The 21109-nt window shown below is 40.1% G+C and overlaps 1 protein-coding gene across 7 annotated transcripts; it reads right to left on the reverse strand.

Annotated features, from left to right (window-relative positions):
• Positions 1 to 6632: 6632 nt before the first annotated feature.
• MSMO1 (methylsterol monooxygenase 1) lies at positions 6633 to 20664 on the reverse strand. Of its 7 annotated transcripts, none has more exons than XM_061584344.1 (6): positions 20529 to 20664; positions 17580 to 17886; positions 11037 to 11185; positions 9984 to 10110; positions 8804 to 8958; positions 6633 to 7612 (listed from the first exon to the last, which is right to left on the reverse strand). In XM_061584344.1, exons 2-6 carry the CDS (start codon positions 17835 to 17837, stop codon positions 7405 to 7407), a joined length of 897 nt encoding a protein of 298 aa, XP_061440328.1. In that variant the 5' UTR covers positions 17838 to 17886; positions 20529 to 20664; the 3' UTR covers positions 6633 to 7404. The 7 variants fall into 7 exon arrangements, with proteins under 7 accessions (XP_061440328.1, XP_061440332.1, XP_061440331.1 ...); XM_061584348.1 differs by having other exon boundaries at positions 17858 to 17886; positions 20529 to 20659; XM_061584347.1 differs by having other exon boundaries at positions 17813 to 17886; positions 20529 to 20659.
• Positions 20665 to 21109: the final 445 nt, after the last annotated feature.

A 21109-nucleotide genomic window follows, 5' to 3' on the forward strand; every position in this document is an offset into this window, starting at 1 on the left:
TTAGATCAGCCTCCTCTCTTCCAATTTTTAGACATCTTCTGAAGACTCATCTGTTTATTCAAGCAATTGGTTAAATTCCTAACCCTCTGTTCTGATGTCTTTAAGGATTTTTTGTATGTTTGTATTTTTAAATGTTTGATTTTTATGTCTATCTTGTATTTTTAACTTGTGAGATCTGCTTTGGGACCCACACTCCAGGTGAGAGGCAGGCAATAAAAATTATTATTATTATTCAGCAGAAAGCAAAAACATTAGCAAGAAAAAGACATCACCAACAAAGTTGGTTTATTGGGTTTGGCACCACCAGCAGCTGTTTAGCTGTGCCACATATTCTTGGACAGCAACATACTCAAATGATATGGTGAGAGTTGCAAATATTTTGTTGTCTCTACCACACTGACACTGTTGTTACTCTTTATTTTTAAACAATCTCATTTTAAAAAAAGTTTCTTCTTCTACATGTACTTCCGCAGCATCACCTATTAACAGTGCATTATAACTTTTAGCAGCTGTTTTCAGGGTACAAAAATTAGCTTGCTCTGCAGGGGGCTTCCCAGATGCACTGAGATGGACACTACTGAGAATGCAATACTGGGCCAGACAGCACTTCAGCTTGATAAACAGGTCTTACAAAATCCAGAAATTTCCCACACAATACCAGGTCAAATTGCACACCTGGCGGGAACAAAATTCAGCAGTATATCCAATAGGAGAACGGCAATGGAAAAAGAAAACTACACTTAGCTAACCAAGTGTGAGCTTCTGCGTGCGCATATTGAGCCTTTGGTTTCAACATTACGTGCATTGCAGTTTATAAATATTAACGCTATGTGAGGCTACAAATGCCAAGAGTACAATTGTGATGATGATTTATTTCGGTACAAGACCAGCAAAAGAGTACAATTGTAACCCACAAATATCGCTACGTTAGATAGAAGTGGGTGTGTTTAGTCTTTTCTGAGTGTGATTCCCATCCACAGTGGCACTGACAAGGAAAAGAAACAATGATCAAAATTACATATATATTGAAGTAAAAATTGTTCTCATTTTATCAGAACAGATAAATAATTACTCTTAATACTCTTAACAATCTGGTTGCTATTGCTTCATAGCAGTAAAGAAATTACAAATTCTCTTTTTCTCAACAATTAACCGGGCACAACAAAACAAAACGAAGAGCTCACAGTCCTCTAGGCTTGCTGCTATTTTCTTGTGCAGGAAACAAAATCTTTCTTTGTTGCTTGGCTCCTAAAAAGAATCAAAGCAGGCCTGTGAATAACATAAGAGTTTGCTGGCCTTCCTATCGCTTCGGAGCAGCATCTTCTTCTTGAGTTGGGCTGGTCTGCTGGAATCTTCTCCTTCCATAGATAATTCAAGTTTATACTAAACAATACTTAACTATAACTTTAAATATAGACAGTTGCACATTTTACAATATCACAAAATTATGGCTTTACTATTAAAGTCTATATTAATCCCACTAAAACAATATCTAATTATTCCCATAAATCAACTTTGACCCCTAATTAATAATTTGGTCCCAACACATACCTAAAAACAGTCAAAGCAGGCCTGTGAATAACATGAGAGTTTGCTGGCCTTCCCATCCCTTCTGGAGCAGCTTCCTCTTCTTGAGTTGGGCTGCTCTGCTAGAATCTTCTGAGATGCCAGCCCACCCTGAAGGATACTTACTGAGCATGCTCCAATAGCTGGTTCTAGAAAGAGGGGGAGGATAATAGCCACACCCAATGCCAGCAAGTACTGACATGCTGTATTTACCATTCTTTTTAACAATGCTGGTAGCAACAACTGAAGCAATGGCTTTCAAGAAAAAGCTATGGGATGCTTTATAATATATGGTATTCAGAATGAGATTGTAAACTGAGGTGACAGAATTCTGGATTTGTGAATTTCAGACTGCTGATGAGAAAAGTGCTATGATAATGCAGACAGCATTTAGAAGTATCATAAATACTATCATATTTTTATAAATAAAATAAAAATAAATAATTGGTGTCCAGAGCAGCCTGAAGGATGCCACAGATGTGAGGAGCTGCCTAGAAAGTGAATCCCTCAGCTAAAGGGAAAGCAACCCTTTGGAGTGATATTTTGAGAGATCCAAGTCAGAGCCTCAGAAACTCTGCTCTGCTGGAGATAGCAAGACTAGCAGCAAAGACATTGATATTATTGTAATAAATATATTTGTTTTTTCATTGTAACCTGCTTTGAGTATTATCTTAATATAAATGTGGGGTAATATTTAATCGAATAACTTTTTAAAATTCGCTCCTTAAAAAAAATGCTGGCACACCGAAAACAAGCACGTTAGGGAAAGGGCTATGCTAAACCATAGTTTACAAATTATGGTGCAAGACAACCTCTGTAACCAACTCATCATGCAAGTCACCTATTTCTGTGAATGACATCATCCGAGATGGGGAGACGGTGATCTCCCTGTGCAGGTTGAAAGTAATACTGAAGCAGCAAACACCATCAGAATAGTGGCCACACAGCCTTCACTTTCTGCCTTTTCCTGGGCCTCAACCTGACCCAGTATACTACAGACAGAAGCATTATATATACACACATTATCTGTAATGCAATAATGTTCAGACAAGTAATGTTGCCATTACAACCCACATCCAAGGGAAATAAAATACTTCTCCCTACTCTAGAAGATAGAGGCACTTTGTGTGAATGTACAGTAAAAGACCTCACAAAAACTGCTTGATCTATTGAACAAAATTGCAGAGGGAAACACACACAGTAGAAAATCTGAAAAACAAACTAGGAAGCACATAACAATGCGGAGAAGTATTGTGCACCATCTCATGGCAGGAGTGAAGTATAACAGACCAATATTCTGAGAAAATTCCCAAACCAAACATGGAGAAAACAAAAGACAAAGCATGCAAGTGTGAATTCACTCCTCATTCAAATACACATATAATATTGAGATCCATTTGTGTTGTAAATGAAGAGAAATAAATAAGAACATAAGAACATAAGAAGAGCCTGCTGGCCCATCTAGTCCAGCATCCTGTTCTCACAGTGGCCAACCAGGTGCCTGGTGGAAGCCCGCAAGCAGGACCCGAGTGCAAGAACACTCTCCCCTCCTGAGGCTTCCGGCAACTGGTTTTCAGAAGCATGCTGCCTCTGACTAGGGTGGCAGAGCACAGCCATCATGGCTAGTAGCCATTGATAGCCCTGTCCTCCATGAATTTGTCTAATCTTCTTTTAAAGCCGTCCAAGCTGGTGGCCATTACTGCATCTTGTGGGAGCAAATTCCATAGTTTAACTATGCGCTGAGTAAAGAAGTACTTCCTTTTGTCTGTCCTGAATCTTCCAACATTCAGCTTCTTTGAATGTCCACGAGTTCTAGTATTATGAGAGAGGGGGAAGAACTTTTCTCTATCCACTTTCTCAATGCCATGCATAATTTTATACACTTCTATCATGTCTCCTCTGACCCGCCTTTTCTCTAAACTAAAAAGCCCCAAATGCTGCAACCTTTCCTCGTAAGGGAGTCGCTCCATCCCCTTGATCATTCTGGTTGCCCTCTTCTGAGCCTTTTCCAACTCTATAATATCCTTTTTGAGATGAGGCGACCAGAACTGTACACAGTATTCCAAATGCGGCCGCACCATAGATTTATACAATGGCATTATGATATCGGCTGTTTTATTTTCAATACCTTTCCTAATTATCGCTAGCATGGAATTTGCCTTTTTCACAGCTGCCGCACACTGGGTCGACATTTTCATCGTGCTGTCCACTACAACCCCGAGGTCTCTCTCCTGGTCGGTCACCGCCAGTTCAGACCCCATGAGCGTATATGTGAAATTCAGATTTTTTGCTCCAATATGCATAATTTTACACTTGTTTATATTGAATTGCATTTGCCATTTTTCCGCCCATTCACTCAGTTTGGAGAGGTCTTTTTGGAGCTTTTCGCAATCCCTTTTTGTTTTAACAACCCTGAACAATTTAGTGTCATCAGCAAACTTGGCCACTTCACTGCTCACTCCTAATTCTAGGTCATTAGAAATGACAAATGACAGCTACAGTAAGCATATGAAGTTACTAGCAACAATCGCTAGAAAGATTTCATAGGTTAAATGGGAATTTATATAATAAGACATTAGACATGTGAATTAAGTGTTACAAGTTATTTCCATTATCTGGTGGTTGTGCAATAAGATAAATGAATTCTGGTCACAAATAAGGAATATAATGGAATGAACAATAACTAGATTTAGCTCTTGTCTTAATTTTATTAATTCAAAAAAGTACATAGAAACAGATTGATCTGAACCACTGTCCTAAAGGAGTAACTGAATGCCTAACAATCATGCCAATAGGATAAAGTACACCAAAGTTACTGGCAGCAGCAGACTAGCTAGATCTCCTACTGAAATCAATGGCAAATGAAAGGATGTTATGGAAACAAATCTGTATTGAAATAAATTTAATTCCAAAGGACAAGTAACAAAATGGATGAGTTAAAAAAAGAACAAAATGGGAGTAACAGAACATTTTCTTGCACTTTCCTAAATATGACTATATGTTCACTAAAAAGCTTATTTAAAAATAGGACATGCCATTTCAATAAAAGCACAATGTCTTAAAATGATTATTCTAATACAAAGCTTCTTAGATATTTGATATATCCTCTACCTGTGAGCCAACAACTCATGAAGCGCGAGCCAGGATGGTGTAGTAGAGTGTTGGACTAGGACCTGGGAAACCAGGGTTCAAATCCCTGCTCAGCCATGAAATTCACTGGGTGACCCTGGGCTAGTCATTGCCTCTCAGCCTAACCTACCTCACAGGGTTGTTGCGAGGATAAAATGGGGAGGGGAAGAACCATGTACACCACCTTGAGCTCCTTGAAAGGTAGGTATAAATGTAATAAATAAGAACTAGAGAGTTGTTGAGATGTTAACTTGCCAAATCACCCCCTTTAATGATAAATAGCAAGAAATATGCAAGAAACAGCACCAATTCTACCTCTTATAGAGGAAAACTGCAACCACATATGAAGAAATATACAAGCACATAAATTGCTTGATGTTGATGTATTTTTATCTTTTTAGTCTGGTTTTTAAAATGTTTTAATTACTTCTTTTCAGCTGTTTTATAAACCACTTAAAGGTTTCCTACAATCAAGTGGTATATAAATTTGTTAAATAAAAATGTATCTGAAGTTTTTTTAAATAATTTTCCAATTAGATTTCCTGCAATATACGACTTTCATATGCATTTGATGGTGTATTTGTCAATCCAACAATTGAAATCTTTGTACATATTGCTAATTGCAAGTATTACAACAGCTAGTTGCTTAACTTTCACAGATGGTTTTGATTTTCTTTTAATGGGCCCTTTGCATCCTCTTTTAAAATGTGACTTGGTCTCTTATTGAGGCAGATGCCTAGTCGCAAGGCAAATTGCCTGCCTGACATACATGATGAGTGAAAGGTGAAAAAAATAAGCTGTTTAACTCCAGGTTAAAATACTACATAACCTAAGGAGACCAAGCTATGAAGGGTAAAAAGAAAGGCAGAGAAGTAGAGTCCAGAATTTATATAACCCATGAGTTAGAATCAAGTGCTTGTTCAAGTATTTAGGGATTGTTTTCCTTCTTTTACAGAGTTTTGATTCAAATCCTTCACCCGGGGAACCCCAAGATCCCAATTTAAATGCCTGTGTAGCTGTTTCTCCCTCTCACATACAAGCCTGAGATGTAGTCAAACAATATTCATTCAGGTCAATAAATCAGTAACTCAGCAATAGCCACAAAACGTTCAGCACCTCTCACTTGTGCCAATTCATATCTATGTCCTTTACCCACAGGTAATCCCGCAACTGTCCATAGCTTTGGCTTGATCCGCCACAATGCAAAAAAGCACTGCAATAACTCAGGTCCAGGTGATAGCCAGCAAGTTCCTATGACTGCTGAGCAGGTCCCCAGCTTCTAAACCCGTTCAGGGTCTTTCTTCAGGATGATTTTACCAAGAGACAAAGAGCCCAATCCATTTCTGATTTCAGTCAAGAGTAATTGCAAAGTAGTAATTTTAACAGTAATTGCTTAGCGATCCTATTGCAACCATTTAGCCAAACTGTTTGACCTTGTATCTGTATATGCTCCCCTAAAGAACATTTACATAGTGTGACATTATATGAAGATATATATTGGGGTGAACCTTTTTCATCCCAAAGGCCACATTTCATCATAACCAATCTCTCAGGGACTGCGTACCAGTTGTCGGTGGGGCCAGAGGCCGTAGTGGGCTGAGAAACTGATGTAATTCTTACCTTTCCACAGTAGCTACCACTCACACAAAAGTCAGAGATTTATATACTCCCATCTATACAATACCTCTCCATCAGGCAACCAAGAGGCATAACAGTTCAAGGAAATATGCTAAAAGCACTTGAGGAGTGTAGTGTACAGAGCAGGGTGAGCACCGGGTATAGCCAAGGGAGAGTCCAGGGGGCTGGACAGAGAGGCCTGGAGGGATACATGTGGTTCCTGGGCCTGAGGTTCCCTCCCCCCGTCCCCAATGTATATGGTCAAACATACGTCAACATCTGTTTTCTGAAATTAGCAAGTTAACTATTTAACAGGAAAATATAGTTGAAGTCTTTATTTATTTATTGGTTGCATGGTAAACACGAGAATGTAAGACTACCATTACATTTTTTGCCAACCACAAGTGTAAAATATAGCAGTCATTCAGTAGTTTGCAAATAGTTGTTGATGAACACTACATACATAGACAGAATTTAGTAAAACAGAATTTAAAAAAGCTCCTCCCAACATATTTAAGGGGAAAAAACTTGTTCTCTCAAATCCAAAAATCTTTTGTCACCAGACTAGGAAATGTTTTGAAAACTACAGCAATTAACATGTGCAAATTGCTTGCAAAAGCTCTTCAGTACTTTTGCTCCCAAGGAAGTTTCACTGAGCAACTCACAAAACTAGTTCTCATGATTATATACTTTGCAAATTTCAGGAGAAACCTAACATTTGGAATCCAAATATTGTATAAACACTTTGATCCAACGCTATGGATACATTGCTCTTTTACAAACTTTGATCTAAATAGATACAGTCTTCTTTATAAATTTCAAATGTGTGGCCCTCATCTTTGACTTTTACTGAAATATATGTGCTTTACTTGTGTATAAAATAGAAAATGCATTCCCAAGAAGAAGATAAAACATATAAATGGGTTTCCCTCTTACATAGCCAGGGCTCAGTAGGGATGTTCTTAGGCTTCAGTTAAAAGCAGCATTTTGTTTGGGATTTGCAACATGTGTTAAATCTCCTAGTTTTAACCAAACGTTCATGGCAGCCATTCGAGTATGAATGGTGGTCCCCGTATATTTCTAGTGGAAAATTTATTTGGTTTTCCTTTCCCCCACGCATTCTTGTTTCTCCACTTTCGCTTTATAAGATTCATACTGTGAGTCTGTACCAAATAATTTATCCCACCATGTGAAGGTTGAAGCATAGTTGCCAATAAAGTTCATATGATGGAAGTCATGAAAGCGAGCCCCAGCGTAGAAAGGCACCAAATGCAAAGGATTCAGAGGAATGTCATAGCCACTAAAAAGAGAAGAGATTTTACTGTACAGACATAAAGACCTTTCTCACATTTCCTTTTCAGTGAAGCAGGGCTAAAGCAAAATCTGGAAATAAATCCAGATTACCAAGCTTCTAGATGTCTTTGTAGTTGGATAGCATCCTACAGCCTGTACTGGTTTGATTTCTCTCCCCCCCCCTTCTACCAATTATGTTGTGAATTGTTTTTATCATATTACCATTTCTTGGAAACTCAGAAGTGAAAAGGACTATTTGTTTTATAGTAGCACTTGAAAGTTACGGCGAGAAGCCCTTACAAATGTTTTATTTACAGTTCAATCCTATGCAGCTCAATCCTGGAGTATTCAATACTCCAGGAATGGCTAATCTGCGGCCCTCCAGATGTTGTTGGACTACAGCTCCCATCAATTGCTAGCTGTAGTCCAACAACATCCTGTGGGTCACAGATGAGCCCCTCCTGCCATACACAATAGTCATTGGCTTGGTTCAGACATAACAGGAAACCACAGTTTCCCACAATGCAAGCAAACATGTGTGAGCCTTGGGCCCACACTCCATCCTTTTTGCCTCCTCTTTCATACATAAGTGATTGAAAGCATCTACTTTCAATTTTAAAACAACTAGCATAACATAATTCCCCAAGACAACTTTGTTTCAGATCCTGGGATCTTCTCACTGACCATAATGTGAACACAGACCATACTTTCCTTGAGTTTGGACATCACAAGGAATGGTTATTAGTTTAGCATCAAAGCTCTCTATCACCACCTGCAACATGTAAAATAGAGGAGTGAAGTGAGAGCACATGAGCCCAAGGGTTGTTTAGGTAGCAAAGTTTCCTCTACATCTGAATCAAGCTTCATGGAGCAGCCTTATGTGGAACTCCACTTGACCCTCCTTACACGAGTATGAACATAATTTGTAAGGTAGTCAGTGGGAATCTGAAGACTAACTCTTTTCAAAAGTCATGCGCAACACAATCCTAAGTACGTTTATGCAAGCTCCACTAAATTCAATGAAACTTACAGGAAGGTATGCTCGTAGAAAAAGGACATTTATAGGGAATCCTTAATGGTTAATTCTTAACCATAGACTTTTTTAAAAAAATAACCCTTATCTAGACTACTTGGTGGCTCTATAGTTCTTATGCATATGACCACAAGGAATCATTACCAAGCAACAAAAGTAGATTACCTGTGGACGTCAATGGTCTCAGTCAAGCGACAAATTACCCACGCCCAAATAAAAATCAAATGATTAGTAAAGATCAGTATTCCAATGAAAAAGCCAGCTCCAAGGATAATGGTTTCCAGCGGATGTGCATACTCAGCTTGCATGCCAAAGGGAGCCTAAAGAAAGAGGGAGATAGAAAGAGGGAGACAATATTTTCCTGTATGTAAAGACATAAATAGACTGGTAGTTTGAAATGTATGCTTCTGATACAATCATTAGGTTCTAGTAGAGTTCTCTCCCACTCATTCAGGCCCTGAGTTTCTTAAAAGTAAGAGAGAAATGAGCAAACTGAGTTTAGCAATAAAAATTTAGAGATTTGAGCTATCAACTCCAGACCGCTCTTGAAATACTATACAGTAGGACCCCACTCATATGGCAGGTTACGTTCCAGGCCCCCATCGAACAGCGAAAACCGCCGGAAAGTGGGGCCCTACTGTAAAGTCAACTGGCAGTATATAACCACATGTACTTAAGACAACATAGTAAGAGCCCCCTGTGAAGCAATCAGAATGGAAGCAAATCATAGCTTATCCAATATATGTGTATATAGTGATGCTTTCCTCCAAATTTTCAGATCCTCTTGACGAGGTTGAATTTCTAGTTTATGCTCCGTATTGAAAATGTTAAAGGGGGAGCATAGCTCAGTGGTACAGCCCACACTTCCATGCAGAAGGACCCAAGTTCAGTTTCTGGCATCTCCACTTAAATGACTTTGGAGAAGTGCTGCCAGTCAAGTTGATAACATTGAGCTAATGGACAAGGTCAGGCTAAAGCTTTCTGTTCCTAACCCACACTACAACTCTGAGGATCAGTCACAGTACATTTATAAGAACAATCTGAGGGGATCTCTGTGTTTTGTAATTAACCATTGGTATGGAAACAAGATATGCCTATCCAGAACACAGCATTTAAAATGTTGAACTGTTTTTGTGTTTAACAATCCAGCCTCAGCAGATATCTATTATTCCCAATTTCAAAGTCTGGACAAGTATAAAACTCTTGATAAAAACAGTTTTCCAAGCCAGCTGGCTTCTCTTCTCCCTGTTCCCAAAAGGAATAACTAATACATGCCTAATGCATTTATATGCCCATAGCATTTCTACATTAACTACGTAAACCATGAATTTAAGACAATACATACAACAAACTCATGATGCACTTTGTGGATGTACTTATATATTCTCTTGTGATGCAGAAGTCTATGCAGAAAATAATGCCAGGCATCCTCAACCACAGCACATCCAAAACACTGGGAAAGTATCACACACCTTTGAAAGAAAAAAAAAAGTATTTGTTGAGGCAGAGGTACAACAGGCCAGACATCCTCTCTTCCAACCCACTTTTTCCCTTTGTAATTCTGACTATACTGAAGCAACATGTTATCCAATAGTTTGCAAGGGCAGGAGTTTAGTTCTGCTGATTCTTTGTGTGTGTGTGTGTGTGTGTGTGTATAAAACCATATATGGTACTCAGCAAAATTATTGTTCAAGCCTTTTTATATACGCTGTCATCTGCAAGATAGCTAGGATAAGAGTTGCTTAAGATATTGCACCACAGTTGTGTATAATGCAATACATAAGTTTATGCTTTGAGCACCATTAATTTCATTCTTTAAGACAAACTAGATCACAGTTATTGTAATGTTCTTAAAATGACAGCCAATTGTTTTAAAAATTCATAAAGCATGCACTAGAAACAAAGCTACCTCATGAATAGACAGGGTGGGCAAGTTGCAATCTGTGACACTGGGGGAGGGCAGGTAAGATATAACATAAGGGAAAACTAAGTTCAGTTGCTGAGATATTATACTGTTCTTTTTCTATGGAATAAGTGAGAAATGTTTCAAATGCAATAAAAAAATAATTTAAAGGGGGGAAAGTTATATATTTCTCTTTGCTTGGTGATGAAATAATGCAAATTGGCATTGTTTAACTCTTCTGACTTTACCCAAAGCAAGTAACGTTTGTAATGTGAAATGACAGATATGCTTTAAGAGTCACAGAGAAAGTTCAGCCTGAGTATTACTGAATTCTAGAAATTGGTTAATATTTCTACATGCAGAATTTTAGAGATCATTCTCAGCTCCAGTGCTCAACCAGAGTAGTATTTGCAAAGCACTACCGTTTATTGAAGTACTTTGCCCTGTACAACTTAAGGGCATAAAGCTGTTAATGTAAGTAAATTATCTACTTACCATCTTGGCATACTTTCCCAATCATAAGGAATATTAAAATATACTATGAAAGGATAGACACCACACATCAGAGGCAACTGAACACAAAAATGATTGAACATAAGTATTTTGAAACACTTCCATTGTTTTCCCCAGGTTTCTGGTTTATCCTGGCAAAAAAAAATAATGAAATGATGCATATCTTATAAACAGAACACAATATGTCAGTGCTAACATTGAAGAATATATACATAGTAAAGGAAGAAACATTAATTTTAAAGATAACAGAAGGTCAGTCTTGAACCAATTTCAAATGATATTGCCCAACAATGCAGTTAATATTTATAGGAATGATATAAACTGAGGGTCACCACCATGACATCCAGAAGGCCTTCATCAGTGCCCCCAGCCAGGGGTCCCAGACTTTCTTTTTTTTAGAAGTTGCTAGCTCTCCTAGAAAGAAAGTTATGAAGCATAATGCGCAGGTACATAATGAACTACTGGTTAGTCAGCTTGGAAGAGGTAGGTCCACTGTGGACTGGGATTATCAATAATGCCTTCAGTATCAGATATTCATCTCAGTATTGATTCCCTGCCAGTTACTATCCTATTTCAGTTTTCTTTGGGTCAGGGTAGAGATAATTATTGAGGGGCTAGAATGTACAGATTTATGGACCAGTGCCAATTTTTTTCACCCTCTGAACAGTACTAAGACTGCCCATGTGGCCTGGATTTACTGTTAATGAATCAATATTACGAAGGCAATTTTTCAATCAAAAGGAAGCAATTATGCTATGCATATTACAGGGCATATGGCATTAGAGCAGAAGTTAGTAACCTCTGGACCTCATATGTTATTGAACTCTCAACTCCTATCAGCCCCAGACAGTATGGCCAATCAAGTCAAGTCCAGTCAAAGTATGGCCAATGAATGATGGAGCTGTAGTCAAGCAGTATCTGGAGGATCACAGGTTTCCCATCCCTGCATTAGTATGGAGCCAGCACATTGTTTCAGGAACACTGCAGGAAATCAATCACTGTTATAACATACTTCTGGGGCCTAAATCTTACTAGGAAGTGAGCCACCATGTCCTATACCAGATAAAAAACAGCCATGGATTCCTTAGTTCTCTTGAAAATGAACTACCTTTGTAATAGATATTGGGAGTGAAAAGGCACCAGAATTCTATGATGCAAGTGTTCCTGACTTAATATTCAGTATGCCATACTATGATAACGATCAAAGCTTTATGTTTTGACACACATACTGTTCAGTTAACAAGGGGATTATCTGTATACTTCATGGATACTGTCGCTATTAAAACTGGAAGAGTGCTCAGGGCTGGTGCCAAATACAGTAGCCACGTTCTAATTTAGGGATGGAAAATCTGTGGATTTCCAGATGTTGCTACTCCAAATCCCATCAGGCACAGCCAGCAAGGCCAATGGTCAAAGATGATGGGAATTTTAGTCCAACAATATCTAGATAGCAACACCTCTGTTCTAGCTGATTTAGTTATCCAACCAAGGAAAATGAGCAACCATACAATGTTATCTCCTTAATTTACTAGTTTAACAATCCATCCTATTCATGTTTACTCAGAAGTAATTGCCACTGTGGCTCATATACAGGTAAGTGTGCATAGTATTGCAGCTTAAGTACATTTTTAAAGTTACATCTGGCCCTTCTGGGGCACTGAATAGAGTAACAACAAACAGCTAGCAAATATAACATGTCATCAGACTTGTTCAGATCTTCCACTTTCCACGATACCATGCTAAAAAACAACAGCATGACATGGTATGCACACACATTTATTTGATAGCTTCCAAGCTAGAAGCTAGACAGTTAAGGTCCTTTCCCTCAGGTTTTTCAACAGCACCAGCTAGAATTCATATTGGAAGTAATTAATACTCAAAGCTTAACACAAACGTGATCTGCAAAAAACATTGGCCCACGATCATCAAAATTATATAGCCGTGAGAGTGGCTGTATACTATAACAGTGTGGATTTTTCACATTCCACAATGTTAAATTGAAAATACCCCCATGCCATTCTACTGCTTCCCATAAGCACATTTCAAAACGAAACCTTACAAAACTCATAGTCCTAAACTCAGAAATGCTTGCTTAACAACCCTCTACATTTCCAAGGCAATACATGAAACGCTCAGAGAGAATCGGGAGTTCAAAGTGTAAAACAGAAAAAAAATCCAGACCCCTTTGGGACTTTCTTCTGTCAGAATTCTCATAATCTGTTGAAATTAATTAAAAATCACCCATGTTCACAGAGTGCCTGTAATTCTATTACTGACCTTGTCCCATACTCTGACCTTCATCTTCTGCAGTTTAAACGTTTAAAAATACATGGCTGATTTTTAATTAATTTAAGAAATTTAACATTGATGTATATTATAGCGTCAAGCATGCTCATTAAGAACTGTCAGTGTTCTAAAAGCCAGACTCACAGCTGTTTGGCTTGGCTAATCAGGTTGCCACACCCACGACAGAATTTATTTCACTTTAGACACTCATGGCTTCCCCTAAAGAACCCTGGGAAGTGTAGCTTGTGAAGGGAATTGAGAGGAGACTCCTATTCCCCTGACAGAGCTCCAATGGCTTGAGCGGTTTAACAGTCAGCCTCTCTTCTGGGGATTGTAGCTCTGTGAGGGGAATAGCACCTCTCCCAGCAACTCTCAGCACTCTTCACAAACTACACCTCACAGGATTCTTTGGGGGAAGGCATGACTGTCTAAAGTGAAATACAGGTCTTGTGTCAATGTGGCCAGGGACTGCTTTGGTTTAAATTTGGTTGGGAGACTACATGCTGTAGAATGGAAAGCTGGGGGAAACCCTAAAAAACAATGATACTGTTCTTAATGTTTAAAGGAAAGAGGTTTTGCCTCTTCTCAGTGGCCACCCATCCAATCTCCTCCCCTCCCCCTTCCTCCCTCCCCCTCCCCTAAAACAGTTTCACCTATCCTAAGCAAGATGGTACAGGAGTAAATCCCACTGAACTTAAAAAGCATGCAAATGATCAATCCATTCTCAGCAAACTTGCACAGGATCCCATATCTTACCTCCCACATTAAAAAGCAGGATTTTTTTTTATTTTTTTATTTTTTTTATTTTTTTGCTCAGCCTAGCAGCGCTGAACTCTTCCTGTAGGGATCGAGGACATTAAGAGGGACAACAGATGCCAGAAAAACAGGCCTCGATTGGCAAACTTTTTTCTCATCTGAAGGGACGCAATTTCCAGCATGGAGAGGATGGAACTGGGATCTAATTAGAGATGCCAGTAAATTTCAAAGAGGTTGCTGTGTATTTCCCAGATGATCAAAGGCCTCTGCTGGATCCAGATCAAAGAATCCTATACAAGAGCATCATGCAGGAGGTGGATGGGAATGTGGGCTTTCAGGGTGAGCAGGCAAATGAGAACAAAGAGGATATTCAGATGCAAAAGGCAGAGCAAGGCAAACAAACAGGGTAATCACCAGGATTAGCAGGAGAAACAGTTTCCCAATGCCTTGAGAGAGGAGAAACTGTAGTAAATTACTGCAAGCCAGGGAAGGAGGTGGACCACCACTTATCAAAGAGAATGGATAATGCCATTTCTAGCGCGGAAGGCCCCCAGGATCTTGGCAAAAGCCCAGCCAGAAAGCGAATCCGCAAATCTCAGAGCCCAAGGACGTGCAATGAGTATGGAAAGACCTTTGCGCAGGCCTCAAACCTTCTGGCTCATAAAAGAATCCACACAGGCGAGAAGCCATATAAATGTGTACACTGTGGGAAAAGTTTCACCGAACGGTCAAACCGTAACAGGCATCAGAGCATTCAGGAGAGAGACCATATAAATGTGTTGATTGTGGGAAAAGTTTCAGCTTTCGATCGGACCTCATTAGACATGGAATTACCCATACAGGAGAGAGACCATATAAATGTTCAGATTGTGGGAAAAGCTTCAGTCATGCCTCAACTCTGATCAGACACGAGAATATCCATACAGACCCAGGGCCTGCAGGAAGAGAACATCGCCGCCCAGGGGAGAGTCTGCTGCTGCTGCTGCTGCTGCTGTGGGATCACCACCTCCACCACCCTTCCCTGTGGGACTTCTGCCTGGCAGACCTGCATCCTGCAGGACCAGGACCCAGGTACCCAGCCAGCTGGGACTGACTGCTACCACCTGTCCCTCTTTGGAGGGATACATAAGCTGGCTGGCTGGGATGGCCTGGGAGACCCAGGGCCTGCAGGAAGAGAACATCGCCGCCCAGGGAAGGAGAGTCTGCTGCTGCTGCTGCTGTGGGATCACCACCTCCACCACCCTTCCCTGTGGGACTTCTGCCTGGCAGACCTGCATCCTGCAGGACCAGGCCCCAGGTACCCAGCCAGCTGGAACTGATTGCTACCACCTGTCCCTCTTTGGAGGGATACATAAGCCGGCTGGCTGGGGTGGCCTGGGTGTTTGTTTGTTTTTTGTGTGCTGCTTTTTTTTTTTTGTGGGATTAAGGAGGATTAATTTTATGATGTTTTAATTGGAAATTGGTTTTAAATTGTTTAGGACTATGGTTTGTTTTTGTATATGTATATTATGTATAGCTTTTTGTTATTGTAAGTCGCCTAGAGTGTCCACTAACCTGGACAGATAGGCGACCAATAAATAAATTATTATTATTATTATTATTAATATGCAAAAAAAACCCCTTCTGGTTTAATAACATACCTATAGCCAACAGATATTTCTATCAAACTTTTAAAAACAGGAAAATTGGGCAGCTATAGTGAATGCACCAGGGGAACAGGAGACCTGACCTCTTCTCTGAGATATTATACTGCCCTACAAAGTTTCAAAGTGCAAACACAATTTGGGTTGGTCTTTCACAGGCCAATCCACTTCCTGCGTAGCTTGGAAGAATTTGGTAACATGTGCCTCTAAGCACATGGTGAGTGGTGGCAACACCTGCAATCAGCCCAAATAACAGAAACAAGACGTGTGCTGTGCTGATCTTGTTTTGGCAGGGAAGAAGCAACAATATTAAGGAAGTTGATAGAGTTCAGATAGTGACTTTAAATATGTTTGATTTACTTTGCAATTTTAGTGAAGTTTCCTATAGTAAATCATTTTGTTTTGCTTTTGTTTCTGTGATTATGTGAAGTACAGCAACACTTTGCAAAATTTACACTAAAAAAAAGCTCCAAAAACAATTGTGGAATAATGGCACTTATTCTGCAGAATAGTCTCCAACGGACATGAGGAATATCTCAGTTTGCACAAGATAAAACAGTAGGAGGTGAAATGTATTCTAGCAAATGTCTAGGTGTGCTCTAGGTTTTTAAATGACCATACCCACCTTTCCTTAAATGAAATTGTTTAAGCATAGCAGGCTGAAAACATGCATCTTGGGCAGGCCAAGTAGCTACATATGGTAAACAGTCTGATTTGACATCAAACTGCTGTTTCGGATTGAACTGTTAATGCACCCAAAATAGAACATAACCTCCAGTTTGACACACAGACTGTCTTCACCATCATATGACATTGACCAATAAAAAGGCTCTGAAATTAATAAAAATAAATTTGACACAGATTTCTAGGATGAATAATGAGAGAAATATAATTTTCTGGGTTAGATTCTCCATAGAAACAGCAGTAACACAGAAAAGAAGCAGAATAAGAAGCAGAGCTGTGGAGTCAGAGTTGTGGAGTCAGAAGCAATTTTGGGTGGAGTCGGTAGAAATGTACCAACTCCGACTTCAAATTAAAACTTTCATAGGAATTTAGGAACGTTTTCTTGTTCGGAAATTTTAATCAAATAAATATATTTTATGTTCTATCAATCTAGCCTGATGATTCACGTGGTGGTGATGAAATGCCTTGTGCTACCATTTTACTACAGTAAATTTGTTATTACTAGTTAATACACATTTGCCATTTATGAAGGAGTTGGAGAGTAGAAAAACAGAGGCGACGGAGTTGAAGGTTTGGTGTACTAACTCCACAGCCCTGGTAAGAACACCAACAAACATACAAAAATGTAATTCTCCATCTTTGGAGATGGCAGGTGTTGCCACCACTCACCATATGCTCAGAGGCACGTTACCAATTTCTTCCAAGCTACATAAGAAGTGGATTGGACTGTAAAAGACCAACCCAAATGGTGTTTGCATTTTTACAAATCTGTAGGGCAGTACAATATCCCAGAAAGGAAGTCAGGTCTCCTGCTCCCCTGGTGCATTCACAATAGCTGCCCAATTTCCCTGCTTTTTAAAGTTTGATAGAAATAGCTGTGGGCTAGAGGTACGTGCATGAAGTGCAAGCTTTTTTTTTGCCTATTAGTGAATATAAATAAGAATTGTGTTTAAATAGGAGAAAATTATTCCAGGTTTGCTAGTAAAGCATAAGATAAGTTTTCCCTAGCAGCTCACAAAAAATACAACCTGTCAAAAGATGGCACTGTGTGGGATATGGACACAAAGTCTGGGGAGCTCCAGGGTTATGCCACTGGCTAGAGCTAGATATTTAATCAGGGCTGGAATTTTTCCCATGAGACAATGCTCCATCTTACCTGTTGTATTTTATACTTTTGCATGTAAGGTATAAACTGAAATATAAATCCAGGCACACATAGTAAAAAAAAGGAAAGTTCATGAAAGAGAAGTGATCCCCAGATTGCAATCTGGAGTTTGGTGTAGTTATTCAGCATATATGTCCACGCATTTTTAAATGGCTGTTGTAGCGGGTTCTCAGGCAAGAAAGAGTCTATATACTCTACAGTCAGGTAAGCAGAATTCAGTATACCAATACTGTTGTTAGTTGCCATCATTCAGCCCTGGAACAACACACCTGTAGCTTCTCTGCAACAATCAATGGATCTGCAAAACATCAGACATTATTGGAAAGACTTCAAAAACCAAGAAGATATTTTTAAAAGATCAGGCAGCAGCACAATATGCAACTGTTGACTTACATGAAAATGGTAGAGTACAAGATCTACTCATTTCTGGATTAAATTACGTAGTTAAACAGCTGTACCTGTCACCCTTTGTGCATGTTAAGCAGGAGAAGAGATTAACTGACACTAGTTTGTGCCCTGTATACTGACAGAAGCTGTGTTGGTCAGTGAAGCATGCTATGAGACACACAGACAGGGATTTTTAGATCCTGAACTAAACGGGTTAATAAGAGCAGAACAGAGCGCCAGGCTTGCCAAGGTCAGCAGCTGGCAGGCAAGTAGATAAGGGGAAACTTGCAGAGGCTCTGTGTGGGGGAAGGAGTTTGGTTAGAGAGAACTGTGCTTTTGCTTTATGTCAGTAAAGACTCTTACAAGGAAATTGCCTGGCCTGGCTTATTTACTGTTCTATGCGGCTCTTGAATTTCTGCTTTGTATGATCTCTATACGCACACACCGACAAGCTGTTCCCTCAACAGGCATGAACAAAGCACAGGTGTTGCTGTTGTTCTTGGCCAGAAGTCAATGGATTGTGCTAACTTTTGGTCACATAATCAAAAGTAAATTGAAAGCCTTGGAATACTGATCAATTTCTGTCTAAAGCTATGAGCATTTGCGTTGAGAGAGCTTCCAATGATAACTATGAAAATAATTATTCTCTTTCTCTGCCTGACACGAACAAAGGATAGGTTCCACTATTTAATGATTTCAGTCCTTATTACTGGAACAGCAGACTGTTACCCAAAGAGGCTACTGCTAATGCATGAAAGTATTCAGTAAATGTGGTATACAATAAAACTATATGTGTTTTTGTCTACGTCGGCACCAGCATCAGTAATAAAAGAGAAGGGAGTAATTGTAGCTCAGTGGTAGAGCACATGCATGTTCAAAGCTCAATCTCTATGTTCCAGGTTCTGGCACCTCTAGTTAAAATGATCAGGTAGAGGTGATATGAAAGGCCTCTGTTCTAGACCAGGGGCTGCCAGCCTTTTTGGACCAGAGGGTACATTTTAAATTTTGAGACGGTGCTGTGGGCACCAGTCAAAAAATGGCTGCCATTGGGGCATGGCAAAACACAAAATTAGAGAGTAGGCATGGTGAAGCTTTGCCATAATTGTATTGTCATATTGATCTGTTGAATTTCTGCTTGCCATACAGTTGTTAAAGGCACAAGAACTCTGTTCCCACCCCCTGCCAATCCTGAAGCAAAGCCTAGGTTACCATCCTGTACCCACTTACCTGGAAGTAAGCCCCATTAAACACAAACAGACTTACTCCTGAGTAGGCATGTATACCATTGTACTGCAAGTTAATTACACATTGAATTCTTAGTAAGTTTCTGGTCTTTAACTTCCACAAAGCTGGAGTTGTGCCTAAGCCTGTTTGCAAAGTTTTCACATTTGCCGGGGTGGGGGATTCTTTAACATTTGCCAACACATTGTATAGTAGTATTTAGAGAAAATAATTTCTAGGCACTACTTAATTTCAGGTGAACCCAGCGCAGGAAAAATTCATCCCGGTTGTAAGGGAAAAAGGGCAAACTATAGAGATTCCAAAGCCTAGGAAAAAAAGTCAGAAAAGTGCACTAGAAAAGGGGAAACAGCAGCTCTTTAGGATCCCAGGGATTCCTATTGCCTGGTGTCCAAACAAGTCACTTATCAATCCCAGCTCTGACTTCACTCATTGGCTAACGATACTGACAGGCAGGAGCAGCCAGACTGGTTCATTTCACAGAAATCACTTAGAAGGGTACCCTGGGACAGTCAACATCATCCAGTCTAGCCTACCTCAGAGATTTGTTGTGAGCAAAATGTAGGGGGAGGATGAAAGAACCATACACACTGTCTTGAGCTCCTTAGAGAAGAGGCAGGATATAAAACTATTAAGTACATAGATAAAATAAGCCTTAGAATTTCACACAATGCTTTGCTCTTATCATACCAGGTAAGTACACGGTCAATTAAGACAGTGAGCAAAAAGCCACGGACACCTCACGGAGACATACCATTTCATATAAACTTCTTTAGGGCAAAATAAATATATGGAATTAAAACAATTTAACTTCCAACACACAAACTGTCAACTTCACCTTTCGTTTCTGAGGGAGAAACCAGAGGGAAAATGAAACGAAAAGACACAGAGAACGCGTCTGACCAGGCAAAACATGAATGGAGAACAAGCGTCCCGGTACATAAGAGATGGGCTGGTGAATTTGTCGCCACTATGCCACTATAACAAGAGAAAAGGCAGCCAACCCTGAAATTTCCTGCTCCCTAAAATAACCCACTCATCAGGCCCGTAGCCAGCCTAAAGGTTCGGTGGGAGGGAGTGATTTCTTTCTGTAATAAATTTGTTTTTTGTTTAAAAAAATTAGGAGGGCAGAAATATTTGGGGGGCGGCTCCCTAGAGACCGCTCCCAGCTACGGTCCTGCCGTATACCGAAGTAAGCGACTAGGGGCTACCACAAAGGCATTAGAATACTCACAGAGTTTAGAAACGGAGTACAAATACCACAGGACGAATGACCCACCTATCCTCCCCGAACCACTGTCCCGGTTATCTCACCTGAACAACCTCCTGCTCTTCCGGTCGATAGTCGGCCACAAGAAACACAAGCCTGACCACCGCTTCTTCAAATACGCTTTCTCCATTGGACGAAGAAGAACGCCTTCGCCTCTTCGATTGGCTACCGCGCGAGAATTCGTAACAGTCAGGCGTGTGCCGCCCGATAGCGTCCCAGACCTCGCGGCCTACCACTGGAGGAAGAGATGGGGTGAGAACAGTCAGATTTCGTCGGGCAGCCAATAGGATGGGGTACCGGTCTATGGCGAAGAGAAGGGGAGGAGCGGGCTGGAGGGTGCATGAAACGGAAGCTAGCCGTGGAATCCACAGAGCCTCTGTTTATCTGTTTTGTGCGCTAGTTTGCTGGGGATAATGAAGCCCCACTCCGATCTAATTTGAGAGGAAGCAAGCAAAAGCTTGCAGCCTTTTAGGCTGTTCCTCTCCTTATTCAGAGGTCCTAATGACCGCAGTAGAACTTGCTTCCAAATAAGGGAGCGTATGATTGCAGCCTTCCTACACGGCTTTAACTCCCCCCTTTCCTCAATAGAAATTGCTTTCTGTATTAACTTGTTGATTCATAAAAT

The sequence above is a fragment of the Rhineura floridana genome, chromosome 9 (genome assembly GCF_030035675.1).
Source record: "Rhineura floridana isolate rRhiFlo1 chromosome 9, rRhiFlo1.hap2, whole genome shotgun sequence".
Taxonomy (NCBI): Eukaryota; Metazoa; Chordata; class Lepidosauria; order Squamata; family Rhineuridae; genus Rhineura; species Rhineura floridana.

Excerpts from the sequence above, each read along its gene's own strand:
- MSMO1 (XM_061584344.1), bottom strand. The coding sequence starts at position 17,837 with ATGATGGCAACTAACAACAGTATTGGTATACTGAATTCTGCTTACCTG. Across the intron at positions 11,186-17,579 it reads AAAAGTATAAAATACAACAG|GATAAACCAGAAACCTGGGG; the intron begins GTAAGATGGAGC and ends TTTTTTTGCCAG. Across the intron at positions 8,959-9,983 it reads AAGTGCATCATGAGTTTGTT|GCTCCCTTTGGCATGCAAGC; the intron begins GTATGTATTGTC and ends CTCTTTCTTTAG.